The sequence below is a fragment of the Phascolarctos cinereus genome, unplaced genomic scaffold (assembly GCF_003287225.1).
Source record: "Phascolarctos cinereus isolate Bilbo 61053 unplaced genomic scaffold, phaCin_HiC Scaffold_5;HRSCAF=322, whole genome shotgun sequence".
NCBI classification, from domain to species: domain Eukaryota; kingdom Metazoa; phylum Chordata; class Mammalia; order Diprotodontia; family Phascolarctidae; genus Phascolarctos; species Phascolarctos cinereus.
The window spans coordinates 324,698,016-324,722,273 of NW_027555958.1; the positions used below are offsets into that span (position 1 = coordinate 324,698,016).

The window sequence follows — 24,258 nt, forward strand, 5'->3', positions numbered from 1 at the left end:
CTTTAGTGGAAAGAGCACTGGATTTGTAGGATGATGCCTCCTAGTAGGAAAAGGAGTAGAACTCTGGGACAAGTGAAGTAGAAACTTGGTAGATTCTTCAGGAAAGTACAAGACCTGGGTTTGAGTCCAAACTCTTCTGTTTACTACATGGATAACCTTGGGCAAGTTTTTTAAACTTTCTGGGTCTCAGTTTTCTCATCTATAAAATGAGAAGGTTGGATTAAATGATTTCAAAGTGGAAACAAAATAGATACTCATGAATTGGGGAAAGACTAAATAAACTGTGTTACATGAATGTAATGGAGTACTACTGTGTTGTAAGAAATGAGGAAAGTAACGAATACAGAGAAGCATGGGAAGATTTACATGAATTGATGCAAAGTGAAGAAAGCAGAAGTAAGAAAACAATATACACAATGTGTATAACAATGTAAATGGAAAGAACAAAAAACCAAAAGTGAATGATGCAAAATTAACAAAGAACAAGAATGGTACAAAAGAAAAGCTATGCAAAGACACTCCTTACCACCCACTTGCAGAGGTGGGAGGCTCAAAAGTGTGGCACATTGAAGATATTTAAGACTTTTTTGATGTATTGATCAACTATGCTGATTTTTTTTCTTTAAAAATATCACTTGTTATATGGAATGGCTTTTTGGGAGGGAAAAGGGATGTCAGGGGAAATTATGGTGTTATAAAAACAGATATTAATTTAAAAGTATTTTAACAATTTATTAAAAAGACTCATAAAATGACCTCAAAAGTCTCTTCCAACTCTAAAATCCCATGATCCTATTAACGTGTATCTCACCCTTAGACTCAATGCTCAGGATGGGTTTCCCAACTCGCCCAAAGAAAACTTTCCTTTCAAGTCTAGATTCTTTAAGTGGAACAATTTTTATTATTATTATTAATTATATTAGTATCATAAGGCCTTACTTGGAGCCATATGGTATAACAAGGGAAAAGAGACATCCTTCTACTCCCACTCCCCTCTTCATTCAAAGCCCAAGTGTTTCCTCATTGGTAGGGAGGAAATCAGGGTTTTGGAAAGGTTTCCCTCTCTATCAGCATGAAGCTAACAGATATTGGGGAGGAGATGAACTGATTACCATTAACCCAACTATCTGGTTTGTTTTTTTCACTCAATGCATTCTTTCCTGAGGAGAGAAGATATGAGAGGTTGCAAGCTATGTTGAGAGAGACAGGAAAAATTCAGCCTTGAGAGAGAAGAGAGATGAGCATTCCTTCCATCTCTACAGTTTTCACCCAAATTCTTGAGGTCTAGTTAAAGTGGATTTAGCCTAGCTTTTTTGAAACTCTAATTTCTATCCTGCCTGCTATAAGAAAGTTACAAAAAAGTAGATTTTTGCTAAATGTAAATAAAATACTTCCTAACAACCAGAGCTGCTTCTAAAATGGAAGAGACTGTCTCGTAAGGTAGCGAGTTCCACATTACTGGCGGTGATTGAGGTTTGGAGGAAGATGGTCTTTTATCGGTAGCTGAGAATGATTGCTTGTTGTAATGTCACAGAGAGGATTCCTTTCTAGGTATGGGTTGATCTAGAAGGGCTCTGAGGTCCCTTCCAACTCTGAGATTTCACTATTTTTTATCTTCCCCTCTGGCAATATTCTCATCTGTCTGGAATGGATTACTATCAGTCTGGGAGTTCTTTCCCAAAGACAAGGAGATGGATGGATGAAGGCTCTATTCTTCAGGGAGCCAGCTCCTTATGCCTTGTAATTTGTAGCTCTGGACTGCCCCCTAGTGTCCCAAGACTAGTGTTGACCTGTCCTACAGAGAACGGCTATTTGCATCCCAGAATCCTCAAGGCCTACGGAAAGCCTGTATGCTTTCTTCTCACAAAATCACAGAATCACAGAATTTGAGAGCTGGAAGAGGCCTCAATACATAACCTTTACACAATAGAAATCCCTCACTCTAACATAACATACCTGATAAGTGGTTATCCAGCCTTTGCTTGAAGAACTCCAAGGATGGAAACCCACTACCTCTCAGGGCAGCCATTCCACTTTCGGACATCTGTAATTGTCAGGGGAAAAAAAAAAGTCTTCTAGGGATTAAGCTTGAATTCGCCTCTTTGCAACCTCTACCTACTGTTCCTGATTTTGCCTTCTGGGATTAAATAGAACAAATCAGATCCCTCTCCTACACAATACCCTTCAAATACTTGACAGCAGCCAAAATGTGCCCCTTGAATCTTCAATCAATCAATAAACATTTATTAAGCACCTTAGAGAGGTGAGGGACTATGGGTGAGGAAAGTTGCACCCTCCACCAGATACCATATTGGAGTACCTCTTCCATTTTCCAAGACCTTCTAAATATCCCTGACTCAGCAGGCTCAGTAAGCCCATCTTGCCCATTTCAGGACCCAAGGAATGAGTTCATCTGGTCCAGGCGACTTGACTTCCTCAAGGGCTGCTAGGTGCTCTCTTACTATATCCTTGCTTATTTTGGGTATCAGCTCCCCTGATGGTTATTCTCAGGACAAAGGTCTCTTTTGTAGAGAAAATCAAAAATCAAAACAAAAAGAGGATTAGAAAAGCTCTATTTTCTCTCTGAGGTTAGTTACCATCATCCAAGCAAAATTCCCATGTCTTCTTTGATTCCTCCTTTTCTCCTAACATAGCTTTAAACCCCCCAAACTCTTCTTGTTGTCCTTAGCTTCCCTCACCAACCCTGCCTCTTTCTAAGCATTAGCATTCCTGACACCATTTTTACAGGACTGTGCCAGTCTCTTACGTTTGTTCTCTGTTACTTGGCCCTGCTTCCACCTTCTTTGGGTTTCTTTCTGAAATCTTAGTTGGTTAGTGAGCTCCCTGTTACATCCACATAGGTTTCTTCAGACAAATCTCAAGGCCCTTTGCTTTAGGCACTAATATCCTCAAGCTGTATATGTTCTCTTTTTCTTCTTACCCTGGGCCTTCTCTCCCTCTCCTCTCCTTCCAGAACTCCAGGTCAGTCTAATTCTAATTCTAATTCTAATTCTAATTCTAATTCTAATTCTAATTCTAATTCTAATTCTAATTCTAATTCTAATTCTAATTCTAATTCATCTGACTTCATTTGAAAGTCATTCCTTCTTGAAAGTTGAGTCAAAGACTAATTGTTGTATGGTCCCTTCTCAAACAGGTTTCAGGGTCTCTCCCTGAGGTATGGGTTTCCAAAAGGGGGAAGAGGGAAAATGGATTTTCAGTCTTCAAATCACTGTAGAGTGATCACACAAAGGCAAATAACTTCATCTCCACTGCAAAAAAGAACAAGATAAAGAAAAAATTGACACAGCAGAAAGGAAGACTGGAGTTAGACACTTCTAGTGACAACAGCAACTCATACTTTGATAGTTCTTTACCATTTACAAAGGGCTTTCTTCACAACAGCCTAGCGAGATAGTATAGAACCAGAATCATTTAGGAATGTGTTGGTAGATGTTTCACAACTGGTTCCCCAGGGGGCAAATGTACATAGGAGAGACTTTTAAATTTGATCTCATTATTAACTTTTCTACATCTTTTTAAGTCTAGACAATCAACAAAACAACAAATCAAGCCCTGATTTGTAACATTTGACAATTTCTAAGGTATAAGTGCACATACTGAAATTTTAACAATCATCTTTGAGCTAGTTCAAGCTCATTTCAGCACATCCCGCAGATTAGCCCCATATTAAAAATAAACAAGTCATAGGTGAAATGTTTTGCTCAGATAGTGTTAGAGTCAGGATTTGAACCTAAATAATTTTCCTTCAAGCTCAATGCCCCTTTTATCATGCCACCTAACTCCCAATAAGAAGTTTAAAACCCTAGAAAAGTTAAAAAGTGGTGGAATCTATTATGATGTGTTTTTTTGGTTTTAATTTTTAGGCAATTGGGGTTAAGTGACCTACTCAGGGTCACACAGCTAGTGTGTCAAGTGCAAGTGTTTGGTCTGAGGCCACATTTGAACTCAGGTCCTCCTGACTTCAGGGCCAGTGCTCTATTCACTGCGCCACCTAGCTGCCCCTAGAATCTATTATTATGAACATAATAACAAAAAGCACAGATTTAAAGTATGTCAGCTAGTCGAGGAATCAAATTCTAACAGAGGTAATGACAAGGGCTACATTGTCTTCCATAATGGCACCTTATAAAGGTTTGGGACATACCCCTAAAGTCGTAATTTCCCTTAGTGTGGTTCTGTTATTAATGTATTTACTTTAATCACTAAAAGACCTGGACCCCACCCTTTCCTTTCCTTAGGGAAGTGAGGTACTATGGGTATGGAATATTGCATACACTACCAGACACTAGCACTATGTCACTGGTTTTGCTTAACTTTTTTCTGTTACAGAGGAATACTCACTGGGTGAGAAGATATAACAGTGATGTAAAAAAAAAGAGGCATTAATAAAACTTTAAAAATAAAACATTCATAATTATAAAGGACCTGGGTTCTAGTTCCAATTATAACACTTATTGGTTATGTGACCTTAGGCAAGTCAATAGACCTCCATAAAGGGAGAATAATATTTGTTCTACCCACCTGAAATGGGTTATTGTGAGGATCAAATAAGATGGCATGTGTAAAGTGCTCTGAAAATGGTATTAAGCCTATATAAATGCCAGCTTATTCACTTCTCTGGGACTCAATTTCCTCATCTATAAAATAAAGGTTGGAACACATGATCTGTAAGGTCTCTTGTAGATTACACTTTATGATTCTATTAAGTAATTCCTATACTTTCAGATTGTATTAAATTAGAAGGTATTCTGCATGGAAGCAGGGGTACAGAAGAGAAGACCCTTATCCTGAAGCATCTGTGACTCTAAGGTTTGCACATCAAGTCTAAGGAACTGAGACTAGGTATGTGACCTCTGACAAATTACCTCTCTGGGTCTCAGTTCCCTCTTCAGTAAAATAAGTTGATCAGACTAGATGTTTTTTTTTTTTTCCTGGATGGTCCTTTTCACAGTCCTATGAACCCAACCATCAAATGCTATCTTCTGTGGCAACAATGCTCCCTCTTGTGGCCACAGGATGCCATGGCAGCATGTCAATTTTTTTTTGTTTCTTTTATCTTTCTTTTCTTCCTTTTAAAAAGATCAAGTGGCAATGTGGGGCAATGGAAAGAGTGTTGAACCAGGAGTCAGAAGATACAGATTATTTTTTCTCAGCTCAATCACTCAGTTGCTGTACGGTTTTTTGGGTTTGTTTTTATTTTTTAATTTGTTTTCAGCAGGAGGAAGAGAGAACAAGAGGGTATGGAGCCCAGGGAGGGAAACAACTGGTGGAGGCTACTGAAGGGAAAAGAAAGGCTTTGAAGGGCCTTTTCTAGGAGTGGAGAGCCCAGAGCTGTCTATTTCTGAAAAGAGCAGAGTGTGGGGAAATAAATTGATATAGCATAAAAAATATGGAGGTTAGCAAGCAAAAAAACCTTCCCAAATGATAAAAGGGGTTAATTGGTGTGATGTGGTATGAATTCCTAGAAGGTATGCAGAGATAAGCAACCATGTTAAATATGTACATCTTGAGGACTTCAACATTTAATACATATATTGACGTCTCCTCGGACACACAGTGTCATGGGGGTCAACAGGTGAGGCCTCCTGGGAAGTACTAGCCCAAGGTCTAGTACAGTAAGGAGAAGAGGCCACCTGTTTGCCCCTATTACACAGGCTTCCTAGTTAACCTCTTTAATTCTCATGGCCCATGCCTTCATTCAACTCAGTTACATACAGGGATGGCCATAGCCTTGATCATAAACACAAGCATTCCATTGTGAATTCTGAAATCCCTCTTTTTAACTGTAATCTCCTATCCATTTCATCTCTCACTCTGCCTCATCTCTTGTAAACTTATTTTCTCTCTTTCTCAGCAACCTCTCTGAAAAACGATTCCAGTTTTCCCAGTCAATCTTGCTCTAATCTTACTTTCTCTTTTAAATGTGGACCCTACATGGAACAGTTCAATTTCAGCCTATTTTCTATCCTTGGATCTCTTTCTAAGTCTAAACTTTGGATTAATCTCATTATCCACCTTCTCAGATCCTAGTCACAGGTCACTAAAGTATTGGAGGAAATGACACTACTGCTGACTGGACCTACTATAAATTTATGTAAATCTCAACTTGTCCCTCACTGCTGCTCCAGAATCCTTTTACTCTTCCCTGCTGGACTTGCTATCTTATTCCTCACACAATCTGCTCCAAACCCTCCATGTTCTCCTTAAGCCATTAAGGAGAACCTCCCTCTGCCTGCCTCCTTCCCTCCCTCTCAGAAGAGGACTTTTATATTTTATTTTACAAATTGAGACCATCCATGAAGACTCTCTTTGCCCCAAATCTACACCTCAAAGCCATTCACCATCACCCCCATTCTCTTCTTTGCTCCATCTTCAGGGAAGAGATGGTCCTTCTCCCCAAGTCAACCCATCTACCTGTGCCCTTGACCCCATTTCCTTCTGTCTCCTCAGAAGCTTAGCTCTTCTTCAATCACCTCTCTCTCTTCACCAACCAGCTGCCTCCTCATCGCCTAAACACATGCCTATCTCTTCCCTACCTTCCTAACCTCATAACCTTCCTACCTCTTCCCCACTCTTTATTGAAGCCCTTCCCTTTTTCTCACTTATGTTTCCTTTTTTTGTTTGTTTGTTTTTAGACAACTGGGGTTAAGTGACTTGCCCAGGGTCACACAGCTAGTAAGTGTCAGGTCTGAGGCCACATTTGAACTCAGGTCCTCCTCACTTCAGGGCCGGTGCTGTATCCACTGTGCCACCTAGCTGCCCCATCACGTATGTTTCTTTGTCTTAATTCCACCACTACTCTTCTTCCTTCTCCTCTTCTTCTAGGGCCAATTTCCTCAATTAATCTCTAGGAAAAGATCCAAAACTTAGTTTAACCATTCTGGAAAGCAATTAGGAATTATAATCCTCCAAACCACTAAACTGTATATACCCTTTGACCCAGCAATACCATTAGTAGGTCTTACATACCTTAAGGAAATTAAAGACAGAGGAAAAACACTCATATGTACAAAAATTTATAGTAGCATATTTTATTGTATCAAAGAACTAAAAACAAAACAGGTTCTCTTCAGTTTGGTAATGGAAGAACAAATTGTGGTAAATGCTTTTGCTTCTTTTGTGACAGATTTTCCTTCATATCAGTATTTTTAGTTCCAAATGTTATCTCTTTTACTTCCACCATAGATTCAACTTTTTCCCTGAATTTCCTAATTGAGCTTTTCAGTTTTGGTTTTGAAGCTCTAAATTCTGGCTTAAATTTATTCCTAATTTCTTCTTTTATGGATTTCATTTCCCTTTTACACCATTCTGGAGTTCCACATTGTTCTATGCCCTCTTGGGAGTGCATGGATGACTGTATTTTACCAAGAATTGATTCATTTACTTTTGTAATATTTTCTGAGAACACTGTAATTTTTTTTTGAGGATTTAGTATTCATCCTTCCTTCCAGTTTTTGGGATCCTCTTTATTGATCTACTTGTGCTCTAAGTTTTTTATAGAGGATTGTTTGTCCTTTGAAGTCTTTAATGTTAATTTTTTTAAAAGTACATTTACATCATTCACTTTCTAACTCATCTCCTTTTCTTGGTGGGTATATCCTTTAGGCTAAGCAGACATAGAATTCACTAACATGGGTTCCTGCCATGAGTACCCTCTGAGAGGACAAGTCTAGCACCAGCTATGTTTTAGTCCCCTTTCCTTCAGGTTGAGTCAGGTCCCTGACAACTCAGTTAATCCCTTGGCTCTCCACTTTTTCCTTCTTGTGGCTAGAATGAATACTATAGTATATGCTCACCCTGGCCCCCAAAAGAGAGGGAGGGTGGGGAAGAGGTTTCTAGCAGAGTGTCTGCAACCTTGAGTGTCCCTTCTCTAGGTCATGGTCCCAGTCAGAAGATAGCAAAACCCAGCCCAGCTGTGGCTAGGCAGAATCAGTGTCTACCACTTGTTCAGGGTGGTGGGGAGGCTGGACATGTAATACTTGAGTCTCTGCAGCATGAAGATGTCACATGATAAGCCCCAGAAACAAACCTTTGAGTCAGCTGATATCACTAACCCAGTAGTGTGGAGACTGTGGGAAAAGGGTGCTGAGTACTTTTAAGGATTAGAATTCAATGTTAATTCATAAGGATTTTATTATGTTGATATTCACACATCTCTACCCTGAAACTGCCCTGGGTTCTAACAGGGAGCTCCCGCCATGTCTTGCCCAGAATCAAGTGCCCATCAAACTTCCTGGACACTAGTTCTACCCCTGTGTACCGTACTTCCTGCTCTCCAGCTTCCATTTGTGTTTTCTTCCCCCACTGGAACACAAGCTTACTGGAGGGCCAGGACTGTCTGTCTTGCTTCTATTGTATCCTCAGCCCTTATCACAGTGGCTGGCACATATTAAGAACTTAATAAGTGACATCTATTTTTGTCCAGTGGATTCAGCTGTAATTGCACCTAAATCTAGCACATAAATTCCCCCACCCCTTTTTTTTTGGCAGGTTAAGCAATAAAAGAATCTGGAGAAGGCTTCTAATCTGCCTTCTTATTAGTTATGTTACTCAGAAGGCCTCAAATTATGGTATGTAAATGTAATGGAATATGATTGTGCTGATAAATATGATGGACTCAAACTTCAGAAGACTTGTGAACTGATACAGAAAAGACCAGAACCAGGAAAACAATTAAGAACAATTTATACAATATTTCAAAAGATAACAAGTTTGAAAGACTTCAGAACTTTAATCAAAAAAGTAACCAACAGTGATTTTAAAAGACTATTAGTGAAGCACACATCTTACCTCTTACATAGAGATCACAGACTAGAAATATTTGAAACATACTTTCAGATGTAGCCAAGATGTTACTTTGTTTTGCTTAATTATATGTGTTATAATGGAGGGCTTTTATTTGAGGAGCATGAGTTAATGGGTACTGACAGGAAAAAAGCATCAATAAAATATTCAAAGTATACAGAAGAAAACAGAAAAATTGATAAGGGCATAAGGGCAATGTTGTTACTTTTTTAAGTTTAATATACATATAACATATTCGTTAAATTAATATACACGTTAAAAACAAATTATGCATCCAGTCCCAAATTTAATATACTAAACCTCATTTTTGTTCTTTATATATTGAAATGTTTGTTGATAATTAAGTTCACAATAAAAAAAAAAAGGAAAGATCTGAGAACTTCTTTCCCGGGGCTATTTTATGGAGAGGATTCTTATTTAGGTTTGGGTTGGGCTAGATGTCCTTTGTGGTTCCTTCCAACTCTGGGGTTCTGTGATTCTGTGAGTTTTTTGATCCAGTCATCCTCCATTTTCAAATGAGGCGAGATAAATAGGATGCAGTCACCAAATTTTGAGTATAACATTCTCCGTAAATATTTTCTAAATTATGTCCCTAATCAATCAATAGACATTTATTAAACCCTAGTATCTGCCAGATGAAAGACAAAAATTAAACAGCTCCTGCCTTCAAGGAGCTTACGTTCCACCTGAACACACAACATGGACATATATGTGTGTACACGATACATATATGCGTATGTACATATGATATTTTATATTTTGCATCTATAACCACACACACCAAATGTAAAGTAGGGGAGGGCACTAGGAATAGGGAAAAGTTTCATGTAGAAGGTCACTAGAGCAAAATTTTGAAGGAAACAAGGAATTCTAAGAGGTGGAGGTGAGGCAGGGTTGTATACCTGGGACGGCTATGGGCACAGCCTGCACAAAAGTGCAGGGAAAGAAGGCTCATTTCAGTCTTCCGTCACCTCTCCGACGCGCACGCCACCACATCACTCCTCCGCTATCAGCAGCTGTGCGAACTGGGGCAAATCACTTTACCTCTCTGGGCCTTCGCTCACTCACCTCTAAAAATGAGATAACATAACACTATCGACCACAAACGGCTGGGTGAGGTGGGGAACGAGCTTTGACAACCTTAAAACGCTTTGGAAAAGGTCGTCATAATGCTTACCAGCGAGGACTTGTGAGTACGCATGCGCCTTGCCTCGGCTTGGGTTGGCAGGTGAACCCCGCCCCTTACCGAAGAAGCCAATGGAGTGAGGTGAACGTGCTCTGCGTCCGCGTGCTCGCTCGGAAACGCGTGCCTGAGGCGGTTGGTGAGGCTTCCTGGGTGCTGTGCTGCGCCCTGACGGAATCCTGGCTCCACTTAGGGAAGCGTGTAGCCACGGCCCGCCAGAAAAACGATTTGCTAATGGGAAAACGAGGCATTTTCCCTGGAGGCCACTCACTCCGCCTCCTCACTGCTTACGGTGATAGCTTTTAAAAAAGAAATCTCCCTATCGGCCTACTTTTTTCCTCTCCCTCAGACCTACGTCATTTCCGTCCTCGGTCCCAGCGAAGAGGGCGGGGCGCAGCACGCGCTAAATATCCCCTCCTAGGCCTTGGGGCTGGGGTGGGGTACGGTAGCCGAGCTCCTCGGCCGAGCCTCCAGCTGGGCGCGGCCTCAAGTGAGGAAAATTACCCTCGAGCCCGCCGGGCCACAGCCCCCGCCCTCCCGGTCCTCTGGCGGGCGTTGCCTGCTCACGTGGCCTCGGGGCGGGCCTGCCTGGAGCACGTGCCTAGCGCGTCAGCACCAAGGCGCCTGCGAGGCGAGGGCGGCCCGGCCTAGGGGAAAAACGTTGAGTCCGGCCGCGGCGTCCGCCGCCCCATATTTAGAGAGCATGTGTCGTCCGTGACACTCTCAACCGCCGCGACCGTGGGAGGTTACGCGGCCGAGGTGGAGACGTGCAAAAGACACAAAGTAAACAGTCAGAGCAGCCCTAATCGAGTGGTAAACAAGCGTGGCTAACTACGAAGAAAGCAAACATCCAAGCCGGTGCCAACCAGTCCGGGGGCACGCAGAGGCTTTGGGTGGGGGCGGGGGGCAAGATTCGGAGCTCTTCCCGAACGCAGCCTGGGGGCTGCGAGGGCGGGAGAGGAACAGACTGGGGCAAAGGAGACCTCTTGGGTGCGCTGGAAAAAACCTGGGTCCAGGCTCTAAGCACTAGACACTTAGTTAACAGCTGTGTGACTAGGAAAATTACCAAACTTATGGCCTCAATTTGATCATCTGTAAAGTGGACATGATGATACTTGCACTGCCTGCCCTCGATATCAGGAGAAATATGCTCTTAAACGAGAGGCCCAGAGGGTTCCTTATTAGCAGTATTGCTTACTGTATCCCTTCCCACACAACTGTGGCAGGCAGTTACCTAGGGTGTCATATGGGAGTGTGAAAGGGATAACTGTTCACGTTTTTACAAAGCATATTTTTTTTAATTCCAGAAACCCTCATCCCCTTGGCTCTTAGTATTTATTTTCTGATTGGTCACGTGTATCACAGTGAAGGCTCAAAGCCTCAGGTGGGTGATTGAGGGAGAGAACAATTTTCAAAACGCGGGAGGGACAATTTATCCTGGCAGTGTTTATACACATACTGTATCTGAACTGAGATTTTATAATTGCAGATGCTGGAAAAATTGTTGGGCCATTGGGGACCCTGGACTTCAGTGTGTTCTTCCTCCAACCAGACAGCCCCAGACAAAACCTGAAGAGAAATATTCATATCTGCTCAGGTCACCATGTAGGTAAGGTAAGCTCTAACTGGAGAATACCATGTCTCTCATACCCTTACAGCCTCCAGGGGACGCCCACTAGCACCCGACCTTGAAGATGGAGTCTCAGAAAAAGGTATAGCAAAGAAAACAGTATATGCAATCATTACAACAATGTATAAATAGAACCACCATAAAACAAGTGAAATTATAAATAATATACTTGGTCCCAAAGAAAATAGGAGACATCTCCCCTCCTCTCCTTTGCACAGGTAGGGTTCTACTGGTGTGCAGCATTAGCATTGCATTAAGTGCCTGATTTTTTCCATATATTGGTTTTACTGAATTTTTTTTCTTTAAAAAAAATTGTTTTAAGGGATAGCTTTTTGGGGAGAATTCTAGGAAATGTAAAAACATCAATAAGAATCTGTTTTTAAAAATAATATATAAGGGAGTAATTAACCACAAAGAAATTTTAAATGGGGTTTGGGTGGGAGTAAAGAGGGTTCAAATTTTTGGAGGGCTGTGAGGTAAAAGCTGAGGGCTGGGGTATACAGGGTTGCTGCTAACCCTAAGGTTGAGTATACCAGGCTGTATATGGGGCAAGTAGTGCAAGATGAAGTAAGATGATTTGCTGTCTCAGCACTTCCTGGTCAGAGACTGAATCAGTCACTGGATCCCTTGGCAGAAGAGTCCCAACTCACTAAATTTCTCTGCTTATGGTGGTGAACAGAGGGTTAGGAATGTCTGTGGCTCAGATTAGTCTGCATGTTGGAAGTGTATGGCAATTCTTAGCTGGACTGGGTCTGCAGAAGACTGGAGGAGTAAAGGAAGTACAGAGGGATTGGTAGGCAGATGTCAGACTTAATTGTTTTTTCTTTTAAAATGTTTCATTAATACTTTCCACCCCTTTTTTATATCACTGTCACTTCCCAATGACTCCCTCCTCTGCCATCACTAAATAGAAGTACTCCTTTAAAGAAAGTACAGTCAAGAAAAACAAACTAACATATTGGCCATATTTGAAACTGTATTCCTCATTTCACATCTATAGTCTACCACCTCTTAGCCAAGAGGCAAGGAGTCATGTTTCACTCAGTCCTCTGAAGTCACCACTGATCATTGCATTAAGCAGTAAGGAACCCTAAGGAGGAAATGGTAGGCAGCATATATCAAGCAACTGAAATTACCATCACCACTTTGACCACGATCTCCCCTCAGACTCTGATAGAGACGGCCTAGAGCCCTCAACCCAAGAGCCTTAGGAATAGCACTGCCCCACAAACCACAAGAGCCATCACTGAAGAGAGTAATCATTGTGGAGAGTGGGCTCACTTTCTTCATCACCACCAGCAACAGTTGCTAACCAACTGCCACCAGTAGTTACGCACAGGAGCCTTGGAGTCAGTAGTACTCTCCAGATCACCAGTTCTGCTTCCAGTCTAGCACTTAACAGCCATCATCCAAGGAAACAACTCCGGTGGGCAAGGGACCAGCCATTCCCACCAACTGCTAACAGGGCTGGCTAGCTAGCCCACCTGAAGCAGCAGTATACCCTGAGGGAGACAGGAGGCAGCCTGTGTGTGGCAAGCGAAACGACCATCATCTCTCCTTAGTCCCTAATGGAAACAGGCCAAGACCCTGAACCCAAGAGCCCTGGGAATAGCAAACCAATGTCCACAGCCACTGGACATTGCTGGGAAGCAACTCTTATGTAGAGGGGCAGCCTGGCAACTGCTCCTGTAGGTGCTTCAGCCACAGCTACTCAAGACCCAGAAAGGAACATTCTTGCCACCAAAGTCCTTGGTACTGTCAAGTGGTCAAACATCAGAAACTATGATTTTATGAAAATATTTTATCAACAGAAATGACAAAAGCAGCATTGGTGTCAGCTTTGTCACTGTATTCTAAGGACCATAAGATTTTTCCATTTAATTTGCAACTCAAATTCTGCATATGTATTGTCCCCCCACCCCATTAGAACATGAGCTTCTTAAGAGGAACTAGTCTTGTTTTTCTGTTTTGTATCCCCAATGTTTAGCACATAGTAAGCATTTAATATGTGCTTCATTCATTCATCCACTTATTCTTTCATATGTCTTCTGATGTCTTTTAATGGTCAAACCTCATTTTAAGGCTCTAGGAACTCTGTTGAGATTTGTGGCTAATAAGAAGGCATACTCCATTTGAGTCTACACAACCAGGAAGGATTCTAACAGTTTATGATTTAAGAACTGCAACTAAGGAAGAAGTGTTCCAGCTAGGGAAGCTCCATCCCTAACCCTTGGATACTCTGTAGCCTCTAGGTCAACAATGGGAGATGGAAAGGCCCTATCACTGGCTATGTTCCTTTTATGAAATCTTTTCTTCCCACTGCTATGGAATATTCAGTCTAGCCTTGGTGGGTGAATGAAAGATAAATATTTATGTGAGGTTTCAATAAGTTTAGTAAGGGAAGGGAAAGTATAGAGAAACAGGGACACAAGAAGGGAAATACCACAGGCCTAAAGGGCTATGGAAACTAAAGAATGTATATGTCATGAACATCTCTGTTCCTCCCATGTTTCCTCCCAGTTTGCAAATAAGCAGTATATTAGAGATGAAAAGGGAAAGAGGACAGAAAGTACATGAGACATCTGAAGAGCAGTGGAGAGCCCAGTAATTCAAGGAAATAATATCTAAAAGGAGGTAATGGTAACAATACTCATGGCTTCAGCTGTCTATACACAAATGTTCAGATAATAGGTAATAAAGTGATCTAGAGGTCAACTCAAGGTAAAATTCTATTACTGAGGGTTGTGATGTCACTCATGAGTGGAAAATAGATGGCAAGAGAAGCATAGCTCTTATTCAAAAATGACAGTGCAGAAGTGTTGTATCAAAATAAACTCTGGTGAGATTAGTGAATTTGGGGGAAAGGGATGAAGCAGGGTTGAGGGCATCTAGGTGAGGGTCAGGAGCAGGAGTGCACATGCCAGTCACACACAAGAAAGGAATGGGTGATGAGTTCCAGAAGCAGCTTATAAAGCTGGCAATGAAGGAGTGGTATGAGGGGGGGGGGCTTCACCTATCCATGCATCTGCTGGGGCTCCTTCTAAAGTCTGAGGAATTCTACACTTGTCTTGATAATTAAATTAATCAAAAGGTGGAAGAAGTGATAAAAGGAAATCATTCTGACCAAGTACTAAAGAAGTAATGGGAACCAGAGAAGGAAAATATCTTAAGAGGCCATCATAGATAGGGAAGGAAAAGCCAAACCTAGTCTGATGAACCCCCTAGATTTTAGAAGAGTTGATTTTAAAGAATCCAAAGCAGGCCACAGGTTCCCCACCCCTCATCCAGAGAAAGGACAGATAGGATCCCTATGGCCCCAGATTCCACAGAGGAAGTGAGCTTCACAGGGATGAAGATATTCTTCTTCCTCTTTTTTTTTTTTTTTGCTTTTTGATGACACAATCGGGGTTAAGTAACTTCCCCAGGGTCACACAGCTAGTAAGTATCAAATGTCTGAGGCTGGATTTGAACTCAGGTCCTCCTGGAGCTCTACCCACTGTGCCGCCTAGCTGCCCCAGATGGAAGATATTCTTAAGAACAAACTAATGAAACAAAAATAAATTTGATGAGAAAGAAAAAGAGACTAGTGTATATGATTGGTAAATCACTGACAAACAAAATTTTAAAAGATGTACTCAGAAAATGGAAAAAAAAGGCAGGTAACTGAGGATAAAGACAAATGACTGACACAATTTTATAAGAATAATACCACTAACTTGTAAAGCCCAGAAAAGAGCCGAACCTTGTAATGAATGCTGATGAGAACACAAAAGGGCTTTTAAAGATGTGTTAGGGACAAAAAGAAGATTAAGAAAAGATAAAACTACTACTTGGGGTAGATGAGATTATAATGGATGACAGAAAGAAAGCAGAACTCTACTCCATTTTTACTTTGGTTTTGCTTTCTTTGCCAAGAGTAGGAAGTACAGAACAAAAATGTTTAGCAGGGAATTAAAACACCAAGCAGATGAGAAGAATAATGCCTAGCTAACTTCAACAAATACAAGTCACCATGCCAAAAGGAGCTACAGCTTAGGGTGCTGAAAATAATTTCAGATGTGATTGTTAAGCTACTGTCATCGATCATTGAAAAATCAAGGTGCCACAGGACTGGAGTTGGGTAAACGTTGACCCAATTTTCAAAGTGGCAGAAAGGTGGATTTATTTTAAAACTGAGCTGTTGAGCTTGACTAATTCTTGACTTATTAAAAAGAGGGTTTGTGAACATTTAGAAAATAATGACAGAAGGCTGCACTGGCTCATCAAGAGCAGGTCATGCCCATACTAACTTCATTTCTTCTTTTTTTTTGTTTTGTTCTGTTTTGTTTTGGGGTAGGCAGTGGGGTTAAGTGACTTGCCCAGGGTCACACAGCTAGTAAGTGTTATGTGTCTGAGGCCAGATTTGAACTCAGGTCCTCCTGAATCCAGGGCCGGTGCTCTATCCACTGTGCCACCTAGTTGCCCCCCCATTTCTTTTTTTTTTTTTTGATGGAATTTCTAGCCTGATTGATAACAGAGGAATGTTGTAGACACAGTATACCTGCATTTCAGTATACTTTAGAGAGGCAGCATGAATAGAGTATTGTATTGGGCCTGGAGTCAGAATGATCTGGGTTTCAATTCTTTTTCAGATACTTACTAGCTGTGTGACTATGGGCAAGTCACTTAGCTCAACAGCTGTTTCCTCATCTGTAAAATGGAATAACTGCACCTATTTCAAAGGGTTACTGTAATGATCAAATGAGATAATATATGGAAAATACTTTGCAAATCTCAAAATGCAATATCAACTTCAGTTATGATTATTATTAATTGCTACTACTATATTTTAGCATACTGTGGCAGGCAGGAAAATGTTCAAGTCCTGCCTGTGATACATAATGCCTGTGTGACTGGACAAGCTGCTGAACCACTCAGTGCTCTAGGCTATTTTCTAAGACTGTAAGTTTCTGAGAAGGTATCAACTTGAATTAATTAGTAAAGGACTTGCTTACTCAGGAGTTCCCCATACCAATGAAATCACAGGTCCTATTCCTATCCCATATCTCACCAAAGCATTTGAGAGTCTTTCATAATATCCTGTGAGGGGGCAGCTAGGTGGCGCAGTGGATAGAGCACTGGCCCTGGAGTCAGGAGGACCTGAGTTCAAATCTGGTCTCAGACCAGACACTTGACACTTACTAGCTGTGTGACCCTGGGCCAAGTCACTTAACCCCCACTGCCTTGGAAAAAAAAAAGTGAGGAATGTAGATCGCTTTCTGGATCCATAGGCCACTTAAAGAAAGCTACAAAATCATAATATCTTGTGAGCAATATAGAAAGATATGATCGAATGATAGTCTTCAAATATTTGAAGTTGGGTGGATTAAAAAAAGCTATTAGTTGATTGTTGTCAAACTTGAAGAAGTCTCTACTAGCTTGTCAAAGGGCTTTAACCCTTGGCTGTCCTTTTGAATGTATATCTCACATGCTTCTCAGTTTTCAGATGATATGGCACTAGTAAGGATAGCTAAGGATAGCTGGATGGCAGAACTATGATCCACAAAGACCATGACAAACTAAAATGATAAGCCACACTGAATAAGATGACAATTAGTAGGGAAAACTGTCCAGTCCACCAATGTGTACAGATCCAGGAAGGGGGTGATTAAAAATTCATGTTTAAAAAAAAGAAAAGCCTGCAAGCTCAGCATGAGTCCAAATTGTGGCATGGCACCCTCCAAAAAAGCTCATGTGGCTTTCGACTGCCTTAACAGGAACACAGTGAATTGCACCAGATGCTAAGGCATGGATGGGTTGAGATCTGCAAGTGACAGTCCCATTGTGCCCTACCAAACTCTGACTAAATTTGGAGTACTGTATTCACTTCTGGGTATCTCTTATTAGGCAGGACACTGACAAACTGTACTACGTCTGCAAGAGGGTGACCACTATAGTGAGAGGACTTAAAACCACTTGATCATTTGAAAAAACCGGGAGATGTTTGGCTTGGAGAAGAGAAGTCTAGAGGGGAATATGTTAGCTGTCTAGGTTTTTGAAGGGCTGCCATGGAGAAGAATTAAACTTGTTTTTCCTTGGATCCTGAGAGCTGACCAATGGATGAATGGTAGTAAGACAGAAATTTTGCTTCAGTATAAGGAAACATTTCTTCACAGATTTGTCCAAAAAACTAGAACTGACTGTCTTGTATGTCTAGTGATGGGTTTCTAATTACAGCAAAGACTAGGTGACCAAATGCCAGAGATGTGGTAGAGGAGACTCCTGGTCAGGCTGGATGTATGTGAATAAGCAGTTTTCAAAAGAAATCCAAGCTATCAATAGCCATATGAAAAATATTTTAAATCACCAATGATTAGAGAAATGCAAATTAAAACCACTCTAAGGTTCCACTTCCCACCCATCAGATTGGCATATATGACAGAAAGGGAGAATAACAAATGTTGGAAAAACAAGTACATTAATACACTGTCAAACTGTGAATTGGTCAGGCCACTCTGGAAAGTAATTGGGAACTATGCCCCCCAAATTACTAAACTGTATCCTTTGAGCCACTGATATTACTACTAATCTTATTCCTCAAAGAGATAAAAGAGAGAGGAAAAAGACTCATATGTATAAGTTAGACTGGATCCTGTCTCAGGTCCTAGATGTCAAATCCTATGATTCCATGACCTCTGAACTCCTCACTTTTTAATAGCCTTTTTCTCACCTTTCCTCATCTTTTGGAGGCCCCTCCATCAGCACATAACAAAACAGATACCAACTCCCTGCCAGAGACTGACTAGGTCACTTTGCTAGACTCCTTAGAACACAAGGAATGAATTTGGGAGGGCCACCAGAGCGGGTTCTGACAGAATATACAGAGCAATCCTCAGTCCCCATGGAAAAGAAGGTGCCCATTTTGTTAGATGTTTCCTCTCACCATAGGGCTGTGTCTGTCCTAACACCACCAGGTCTCACTACAGGGGGTTACCTATCCTCCCTATCTTCCTGGATAGCCTTATCCTTTCCTTCTGATTCCTTTTTACTAGTGTTTCCAGTTGCCCTTTTTGTGCAATTTCACAAACTCCCTGGTCTCCTTAAATGTCCCTTCTTAAGACTCTGCTCCAGCCAGGTGCTACTGCCACATGTCCCCATCTCCTTTTTATTCCTATAAAAAGTATCCCACAGCTCTACCCACCACACATGAGAGCTGACAAGTAGCTGGGTAAGGATATGGAACATTCTATTAAGAGGACACCAGGCACTGGCCCTGGAGTCAGGAGGACCTGAGTTCAAATCCGGCCTTAGACACTTGACACTTACTAGCTGTGTGACCTGGGCAAGTCCCTTAACCCCAATGCCTACCCAAAAAAAACAAACAAAGAGGATACCAGGATGCATCAGATAGCTGAAGGACCTACTATGATTTCCCAAATTAGAAGTAAAATCCTGAGCTGGCCTCTGATCCAAGGAAGTATTTCTTAAATTCCTTTGTGATCCAGTTCCTCTTCTAGCTGCTGGAAAAGCCCAAAATGTTAGAGATAGAAAGAAGAGATCTCAAAGTTCAACCATCCCTTCCCCTCTTCTGCCATTTACAGATGAAATAATTGAAATGCCAAGAGAAAAAATGACTTACCCTAGGTCACTCAGTCACAGCAGCAGAATTTGAACCCAGGTCTTCTGGTCCAGGGGCTCCAATTTTGGACAACCTGAATATTCTCTTGCCATCTAACTTCCACCTTTCCTGCTGCAATTGCACCAGTCTCCCTCGTGGGGTGAAGGCCAGAGGGCTTGGGCTCTCCAGTCTAACAGGCCAGAAGGGGCCACCCTCTGCAGCTTTAGATGGGAAGACCAGCATCCGACCGAACCAAATAAGTCAATGAACCAAAGTTATCAGAAACGTGTATTTTTTCTTTTAATAGTAAACCTCTTTACAACAAATATAGTGAAAGAGTTTTCAAACAAAACTCATAAGAACTTGAGGACTTTTTTGTCTTTTCTTATTGTGTAGAATACCAAGAAAGCATCACCATACAGCACGGAAAGAAATATTGAAAACAAATCAACAGCCACACACTTTCGACTCCCCTCGCCCCCAGGACCCAGTCAGAGCCATAGGGGAGTGGGTGATTGTCAGGTTTGGGAGTGGGGGGTAGGGTTGGGGAGAGGATGGAATACCTCCTTGAGTTTTCCACTCCCCTTCCTCAGACCTGGGCTGGGGAGGGACACAAGAGAATCCAGATTCTCCATCAAAAATAATCCAGCCCCACCCAATCCCATCCCTCCTATCAATGTTTCAAGGGAGGGGGGCAGAAGGGAAAGCTAGGAGTTTCCGGATTCTGCTCCCCACTTATGGAACCCTAAACTCACCCCCTACCCCCCTCAAGGGATCCTGAAGAGTCAGTTAAAAATATATAGTGATATAGATATTTCTAGATACACTTTTACATCATCTCTGTCTTTCCAAACAAATAAATAAACAGTAAGAGAAGTGCATTGCTTCCTTTCTGTCCAAGGTGGGGAGGATTAGGACTGGGGATCAGTCTCGCTGCTGTATTTAGTGCACTGTTGTAAGGGGTGGTGGTGTTTTGCTTGGGGCGGGGATTCCTCTCACCCATCATCCCTGATAGCTGTCGAAAAATTGGAGGGTGGAGGTGAGGGGTGTTGGCTGTCTCCAGTGGTTGCTTTGGCAAATGCCCAGTTCTAGAGGGAGGGGCTAGGAGGAGGTGTGAGTTTGGCTAGTGAATAGGAAGGGGAGTCACCAAGTCACCAAGAAGGGCCAGGCTCCAAGAGGGATTGCTTATCTAATTGGAAAGCCCGTGACAAACCTTGGGATACTGAACTGCAGAAATGTAACAGACACACACTCATATAGCATTCTGCTCCCCCCTTAAAAAAAAAATCTCCAAACACACATTGACTGACTTACACACATACACACACGCCTAGATAATGCACTGAGGCATGTGAGTGCACTCATGCACATATCCAGAGTTATCCAACATCAGAAATGCCACTGTAGGACAGAAGGCAAACCTGATGAATAGTATACATGCTCAGGGGCACACATACATAAAAATGAAGGGGAGGGGAAGGGAAGAATTCCCCCGGGGTATTTAGTGGTGGGGTGGCTCAGCCGAGGAAAGCTGGATAGAGCCAGGTAGGAGGTAATCTGGCCAAAAAAGGGGAGAATTAGTCACCTGCAAGTGTTTATTGACCACCTACTACTGTGTGCCAGGTACTGTGCTATGAGTGGGACGGGGCACTGGGGGACAGGGTTGGACTTAAAGATGAGTAAGATACAGTCCCTGCCCTTAACTGGGAAGATGGGCATGCTGGAGGGCCAATAATGCTCTAGGCCAGCAGTTCTCCAAGTGTGGTCTGGAGACCACATGAGAGATCATGAGGTCAAAACAATTTTTATAATTATACTAAGATGTTTTAATTTCTAATATGGTAAATATGGATAGACATAAACCACATAAACAAAAGCTCTTTGGAGTCCCCAATAATTTTAAAGAGTCCTGAGACCAGAAAGTTTGAGAACCACTGCTCTAGAGGAATAAATAAGGAACGCACACTGAGACGTGGGACTTATTCAAGGAGGTAGGACTGCATGTATCTGGGCTTTGGAGGAAAGGCAGGATTTAGGGAAGGACAGCACATTCCAGGGATGAACACAGGTAGAGAGGTAGGAAAGTCCAAGGCATGCTGGGAGATAGGAAAGAACCCAGTCTAGCTGGAGCAAGACAATTCCTTTAGGGGGCAAGGTTGGAAAGACAGGACCAAATGGGAGAGCCAGGCGGGACCAGCCGCAAAATCCCCCTTAAAAATGGACATATAAAAATAATCAGCGTTTTAATTTAGCAAGTAAAGATGACTCTCTGAGTAGAGAGAATGTGAGGTCCATAAAGACAGGGATCTTGCCTTATCTAAACTTTGTATCTCTCCCAGCATCTGGCATACTATAAGTGCTTAATAAATGCTTATTGAAATTAATAAATGAAGGGGTGAACAAAGAAGGGAGCTGGACACAGCAACAGAAAATGTCCATGAAAGACTTTTGGGAGAAAAAGAGTTGGGAAGATCAGGAAGCTGAAATGCTGGACAGCTGGTCACTTTATAAACACACAAAGACAGATGCACATACAAGCATGCACATGCACACAAGTATGTGTGCACGTGTGTATACACACACACACACACACACACACACACACACACACACACCCCCTCTGCTTCAGGTTCCTCCCCCATGATTAAGTTTCAGAATACTGCAAATGGCTAGGTCTCTGAGGTGGGTAAATACAGTCACTTACAGAACTAGGCCTCTGCTACCTCTATGTTTCAACTGTGATGAGAGACCTAAGACAAAGCCCCTAGCCCTAGGGCACTGGAGGCACAAGCCAAGCATCAATGTCTGAAAGGATAGGGGAAGACAACCCAGCTCTCCCCACTGCCCCCACCTCACCTCTGTGAGTAAGTATGGAAGTGGGGGATGCTAGGGGACTCCTCCCAGGTCCCTAATGATGTTAGATAACAGCCAAAGATCTGAGGGCCTCAGGCTTTGGCTCCCTCTCTGCCCCCTCCCCCCCCAGCTGCACACATCTGGTGAGGAAATGAAAGGGCAAAAGTGGGGCAAGGGGAGGGCAAGAACAACAGTAGAAGAAGAACAATCTCATCTGTACACTACGGGCCATTTCAGAGTCATTATTATTACAATATACTTTGACAAAAATAGAATTTCATTTCATATCAATACAACAAAAAAACAGTTTCTTGGACTGTTACATAGCCAACATTTCCAAAGTTGCTATTTACAATTACAGTAGCCGAGGGAAAGATGGGGTGTGGTGGTGAGGGGTTGGGGGAAGAGGAGGTGGTGATGGTGGTGGGTGGGGAGCAGGAGGTAGCAAGCTGGTGGGGATGAGGAGGACCAAGAGAAGGGGAGGTGGGGCTAGGGAGAGAAGAATGGGCTGGGGCAGAGCAAAGCTAAAAAAGTGGGCCACCCTAGGACACAACTAGCACTGGACATGAGGCTTGGCAGCTTCCCTCCATCCTACCCCTTACCCTGGCTCTGGGAAACTGTAGGCTCCTCCGGGCCCAGGCCTCTGGTGTATAATCACATGTGAGCAGGGGAGTGGGCATATGCCCCTCCCCTTTCCATGACCTCTATGATAAAAGGATATTCTGACCCTCCCTGACCTGAATGGACCCCGCTCTGTTTGCAATGGTGCCCAGGTCCTCCCAAAAAGCCTAGTGCAGTCTTTTGTTAAGCCAGTCCAGGCCTGCTAGGGTTAGGATCCAGGTGGAGAAGGAGGAGGTGTAGCAGGTGCTCACCATCCTCAGTTTCCTTCCCAGGTTCTGCCAGCATAATTAAGACTGGCTCTGCCCCACCCCCTCCAGGTTGAGGCTTCATTTTGAAAGGCTGGCACCAAGGGCAGAAAGATGGGGTTGGGAATTAGGGAGCTAGAGTGAAAGGGGTGGGTGAGGGAAAGGATGCTATTGCACTGTATATTTTAGAAGAAAACCCCAGAGGAGGGAAAAGGAGGACCTCCTCTCTCTTTACCCCCAGGATTCCCCCTAATGCCTAAGCAGGGGGTACCCCACATCTCTACCCCACACACACTGTGCTGTGAGGTGACCCCCTATTCCATCCCCACCCTCTTCCACTTGGAGAGAGGGAGAGACTCCAAAGTTGCTCCAGGTCCTGGGGGAAGGGGTGACTCTCTCCACCCCATTTGACACTAGACTTCTCAGTATGTGAGGACGTATCTTCTCCTGGATGCCAAGGCCTGCTGTCCTCACACTACAATTGCAACTCTACTCCCTGCCCCTTAGTTTTGGAGAATGCAGCTTACACATGAATCAATGAAGGATGGGGATTATTTTGGAGTTCCAGGCCTGAGCACTCACCCCATACCTAAGCAAGTCTAGGTACATATGAATAGCACTGGAGAGGCAGAGACCCATGGGGATTTTAACCCCAACTCCAGACAGCCCTCCTGAGGCCCTGCAGCACAAGCAGAACAGTGTTGACCCAGGCATCCAGCCCACATTCCCCAGGTCCAAACTAGGTTCTGGGGTTTCAAAGTCCATTTTATGGGGTTTTTTTGGTTACTTCCTCTCTCTTGGGGATGGGGGTGAAGGGAGGTTTCCACATGCAGGGCTCGGCTTCTGCCCCATCCCAAAGTCTTTTTGGGGTCCCCCCTCCCCCCCCTGCAGCATATGTGTACAACGTGCAAATTGTCCCCCCCAAAAAAGAGTGTCCCCCCCATGAAAACGGAGGGGAGAAGAAAGAGAAGGGGATGCTTCCCCCTCCCAGAAGCGAGAGTTCAAATTAAAAAAATAATAATAATAATATAATAATAATAATAATAATTATACACAAATGTAACCGTCAACAGGACACGGAGCACAAGAAAGGGATAAGGGGGTCGAGCGGGGAGGAGCCCGGGACTGGGAGGGGCGGTGAGATTGTCAACTCTTCAAGAGGGAGGTTGATAGAGGAGGGGGAGGCTCATCACTTTAATGTCTGTAGAGAGAGGAGATGTAGAAGGAAGGTATGAGGGAGTGCTGGGTCTGGGAGTGCCCCTTCCCCGAGTCCCCACCCTTACTCCTAGATGTGACCATG

At 42.9% G+C, this 24,258-nt stretch overlaps 1 protein-coding gene and 1 long non-coding RNA gene across 10 annotated transcripts in view; one reads left to right on the forward strand and one right to left on the reverse strand.

Annotated features, from left to right (window-relative positions):
* Nucleotides 1-10,138: 10,138 nt before the first annotated feature.
* On the forward strand, nt 10,139-20,120 carry LOC110211916 (uncharacterized). 3 transcript variants are annotated; one of them, XR_013487270.1, is made up of 4 exons: nt 10,139-10,304; nt 11,320-11,396; nt 11,502-11,626; nt 19,636-20,120. It is a non-coding gene; the product is annotated as an uncharacterized LOC110211916 (long non-coding RNA). The 3 variants fall into 3 exon arrangements; XR_013487269.1 differs by lacking the exon at nt 10,139-10,304 and adding an exon at nt 10,484-10,825; XR_013487268.1 differs by lacking the exon at nt 10,139-10,304 and adding an exon at nt 10,486-10,795.
* Nucleotides 19,515-24,258, reverse strand: part of MEF2D (myocyte enhancer factor 2D) — a 47,894-nt gene continuing 43,150 nt past the window's right edge. For all 7 annotated transcript variants that reach the window (XM_020991515.2, XM_020991517.2, XM_020991519.2 and 4 more), the window contains one exon: nt 19,515-24,159. In XM_020991515.2, coding sequence (XP_020847174.1) covers nt 24,148-24,159 — 12 coding nt within the window. In that variant the 3' untranslated portion in view covers nt 19,515-24,147. The remainder of the gene's footprint in view (nt 24,160-24,258) is intronic.